This window comes from Cynoglossus semilaevis, chromosome 7, assembly GCF_000523025.1.
Source record: "Cynoglossus semilaevis isolate Cse_v1.0 chromosome 7, Cse_v1.0, whole genome shotgun sequence".
Classification (NCBI taxonomy): domain Eukaryota; kingdom Metazoa; phylum Chordata; class Actinopteri; order Pleuronectiformes; family Cynoglossidae; genus Cynoglossus; species Cynoglossus semilaevis.
The window spans coordinates 91,857-96,528 of record NC_024313.1 but is presented as its reverse complement, the minus strand read 5'-3'; the positions used below and the strand labels follow the sequence as shown (position 1 = coordinate 96,528).

At 40.2% G+C, this 4,672-nt stretch overlaps 1 protein-coding gene across 2 annotated transcripts in view; it reads right to left on the bottom strand.

Annotated features, from left to right (window-relative positions):
• Window positions 1-4,672, bottom strand: part of cdk19 (cyclin dependent kinase 19) — a 31,105-nt gene that overhangs the window by 18,769 nt on the left and 7,664 nt on the right. For both annotated transcript variants that reach the window (XM_008312613.3, XM_025056874.1), the window contains exon 4: window positions 3,925-4,065. In XM_008312613.3, the coding sequence (XP_008310835.1) occupies window positions 3,925-4,065 (141 nt within the window). The remainder of the gene's footprint in view (window positions 1-3,924; window positions 4,066-4,672) is intronic.

The window sequence follows — 4,672 nt, the reverse complement described above, 5'->3', positions numbered from 1 at the left end:
AATTGTTATTGGTTTTTACAGACAATGCTAATTTGTGGAATAGCTTTGCCTTTAGTGGGGCATTCCGATACAGGGGGCGATACATAAAGTAAACAACAACGTAAAAGTCATGCATAAAGGCTAAAAGGCTAAAATGCTTTTATTATTTTTATGCCATCTATTGGGAAAACGTGGGTATTGCAGGGAAAAGGCAGTACTAAAATGATAATATAAATAAATTATATAATTTGGAAAAGATTGGCGGGCCGGATTAAAAAGATGAACGGGCCGCATCGACCCCCCCCGAGCTTTAGTTTGCCCATGTCTGAGTTAATATGTCTCAGATTGGAGATTATGTTATATGAACACTATTAAACAGCCAGTTTTATTCATGTGTCTGAATGGCTGCATTAATGATAACAAATAGCATTCAGTAAACACATCAAAGCATCGCTAAAAACTGCAGAGGATTGACAGAGACAGCATAAAACAAATTCATCTTGGCAGTTTGAAAAGTACTATTCAAACTGAGAAAACTGAAAAAAATGAGAAATATGACCCCGTGGTTCTCGTTTTCAAAGGCAAAGGAAGGGAAATATGAAAGCTTTCTGACCCACAATCCTTTACTTACAACGAAGGAAACAGAAAATAAGAAGATAAAAAAAAATGGGGCTTGTAAATGCATTCCCTGGCTCACAAATAACAATGAAGCTTCAAGGAAAAGACAGAAAAAAAAGTTGAGCTATTTCACAATCCAGCTGACTGTCTAATGTAGGGTACAGGGGTCTTTTTCCGGATGATACCATAGAACCTGGGTGGTTTTATAAATCAAATTTCCCAAAAAAAAAAACATTCTTCGGTATTGTGCCCTCTTCAACATATGCAGAACTTTGTAAGTAAAGTAAAGCCAATAACAAATTAATGGTTTTAATTCATCCGGTTTTTTTTTTTTTCTTCTTTTTTTGGAAACAGTGGTACGGTCCACTGAGGTGCATGCTTTCTGCTTGGACTGCAAGAGCTGTTTAAAGAGCTTCTTGACGCAACCTTGCATCCTTTTGCTATGGTATGCTGTTACATAACCACTCAGAGGCTTCAAGTGCAGTGGGTGCAGCAGGGTGAGGGAGAAAGCGGCGGGACATGCGAGGGGCGCAATGCGGAACATGTAATAACACGCACTCACATTTTTCTTCTGAGAAAAAGAGAGAGAGAGGGAGAGAGAGAGAGAGAGAGCGAGAGAGAGAGCAAACAGTTATGTAAGCTCTTTCTCCTCTCCACATATGCATCGACTGAAGACACCGGGAAAAGACCCCGGCATTCTACAAACGAACAGAAGACACCGCCACTGCATTACGTCATTGGACGAGACTGAAACACGAGAGTGAGACGTAGAGTGAGACCTGCTGTAATGACACACCTATACACACCTGACAAGACATCATTCAATATTAATCTCTAAGGTTTGTACAGGGGTTACTGTATAATACAGTGGAACCTCGGGTTTCTTGTTCCTGAAGGCTGTTTGGGAACCGAAAAGTTCCAAAACCGAAACAATTTTCCCCATAGGAATCAATGTACAAATGGATTCATCCGATCCCGGACCCCGGATGATTGTTTTTTCAATCTTTTGCGAACAGTATTTTGTGTACAGGTTGATACGCGAAACCAATGAAAATAATTAGATCCAACAAAAAAAAAAAGGATAAACACGACTGAATAAAGAATAAAGCTATAAACAGGAAAGGCAATTTCATTCATCCATACCGGAGCTAAAGAGTCGTGATTGCGCAACGGTGCGCTTCACTGTCGCTTTTCGGTGATCCAAATCAATAGCAACTTTTCCACTTCTTCTAATGTCTGAGATCTTTGCTTGATGATGACAGTCACTACTTTGGCAACCTTTGCTTCTCTTATTGTTTCCTTGTTCTTAATGATGGTACAAGTCAATGACTTTGCTAAGTCGTACCATGTTAGCTAGATCTGAAAAAATATAATCTTTCTTCACTTCTATTGTTCTTTCCGCCTTTGCACTTTCACAAGCATTTCTAGGTCCCATGGTGATTTATGAACAACAACACGAGAAATAGTTCTTTGCGTCTATATCCTGAGGCGCGGATTGACGCCGATCACTTGCTGCTTGCGCGGTATTGTTGGCCGGATGGCAAGCGAGTTATGTTACGACAACCAGGGCGATTTTTAGTTAGAATTTTTGTTCAAAACATCCGATTTGTTCAAAAAGGGACTAGGTTGCACTCTATGTCGGAATGTTGTGGGGAGAGGTTCCCAAATTACTGCGCTCTAGACTACTTTACTGCACAAATCGGTTGACTCCTCAAACATCAAATCTAAAAATCAAAATCACTGTCATAATAGCAGAGCAAAACATAGTCATCAATGTGATTAAAACTCAAAACAAAGTTCCTCAGTTACGGTAGCTTCTTGACACCCCCCCTGCAGACCTAACAGTGTTTGTGCTAGAGCTTCCAGCTGGGTGCTTCACCTTGTCGTTGTCTGGAAGATTAGGTGACAACAGAGATGCATGTTTGTGTTTGGAACCAGTTTGCATTTGCTCACAAGGCCGGGGGGGGAGGGTAAATACCTTTCTAGGACAACGTAACCAGTTCCAGCTCATTTGACCTTTTCTCTCATTTTCCATGCTTTCCACGACTGGAGAATAAGTTAATCATTGTCCAAGAAGTGTGGAAATCCTGTCATTTGCTTTGTACATAACGTTATATTTTTACTTGTTACCATACCTGTTTCTCAGGCTTGTAGGTTGAAGGTTCCAAGCCTGCACTCCCCTAGCTTCTTGCTAAGACTGGTTTAAAGGCAAAGGGTGCATTTTGTTCTCTACACTGTATAAAGAGGTCACTCTCCTATCGCGGTAGTTGCGTTCCAAGACCAACCGCGAAAAAGGAAAAGCCGCAAAGTAGGGGCATGATATGTAGTTATTATATTATTTTTGTATATATTTACGTTTCATGAACCTCCCCGCCACACTGTTATCAACCCTCCCTGGACCTTTCCCGCACAATTATATGTGCAGTAGAGTTGTATAACGGAAATATAAGACTTGAGGAGCCGGGATAAAATAAAAAGGCTGTTAACTGTCCTCTGTGTCAGCGTCTTCGTTTGGGCTTTGTAACAGAAGCCTGAGAAGATGCAAGGCGGTAAATCAGGGTCAACTTTCACCAAACACAAGAGCACAAACTCATTTAACGGAGCAGAGAAAAGTGAACAGGTACCCGACAAACGAGGGGAGATGCTGAGAGATGCTACGGTGCACGAGCCAATCAGCGTGAGGAACAGAAGAGCATGCTCAATAATGCGTTCGATCTCCTCCTGGTAAACAAAGCTATCAGCGATGTCTTTTAGTTAATTTTTCACTATATTTTTACTGTTTACATTTGTTTTGGGTTAGAAAATGTTTTTTATCACGAATATAATGAATGTATTGGAATTTTTTAAAAAACTCTCGAGACATTGGAATATATTTAAATATATAGAGTAATTTAACGTTTGTTATTTTCACACAGAAAGCCGCTAGAGGGCACTCTAGGCTTGTGTACCAGTATCTGCTATTACTGTATGACTGAAAATTTACATGTTCGTTACTTTCACACTGACAGCCACCAGAGGGCACTCTAGCAGGCTAGTGCGACTTATACCCCGGAGTGACTTATATATGTGTTTTTCTTCTTCATTATGCATTTTTTGGCTGGTGCGATTCATTGTCCGGAAAACATGCTAGATAACATCTTAACTTGAGTTGACCATTTTTTCGCTCCACACCATTGCTAAAATGCTTCAGTGTGTAACTTCGTCTTGCTTTAGTCTGTATTGTTCATTTAAACTCATTAACATTATACCCCTTCCCCAGGCCCCCCATTTTACCCCTGTTTAATTGGTTTTTAGGAGGATATTCATAAGTTAAATAAAACTGCTTACCAGATCCCTGTGGAGAACCCAGTTGGCATGTAAGTAATGGATTCCATCCAGAATTTGATACAGGAGAGACTTGACCATCCCTCTAGGCAGTTGCATTGGCTTCTTGTTGGCTTTCGATGCACGGTGGAACTTAATGATGTGCTACAAGGCAAAAACAAAAAAAGAATAACTCTGAAAGTTAATCACTTGTGAATTCCACAATCCTCCGGACCCAAGTTCGCTTACTTAATCACGAAGCCACCGCTGCCCCTAAATTTCCGCATGTTAAAGGATGGTGAAAATGAGTCGATGCATTTACAATGTCTCGAGTATAACTCTGTAATTCTTTGCTTTGAGTTTGGTAAAGACTTCCGGTTATACAAAATGCTGCAGCAGGGCAACTAACAAAATCTAGAGCTTAAGCTATACCTCCACTGACTTTCTGTAAAATCTAGAATTGCCTTGAAACCATTCCTTTCAAATACATGGCACTCCATGGCCGAGCTCTATCTTAAGGATTCCAAAATACCCTACCATCCTGATTGACCACGTGCTTCCACACAACGGGCCGAACAAACATATTGATGATATGTTATAATATTTAAGAAAACATTTTATATTATTGTTATAAAAATGGGTAAAATACTCAAGAGAGGGACGGTGAGCGAGACTAAGCGTAAGAGAAGGTATTGTACATACATGAAAACTGTATATATAAAATATACTGTATACCGGATTTGGATCTGCAAGAGATGTCACAGGAATGGGA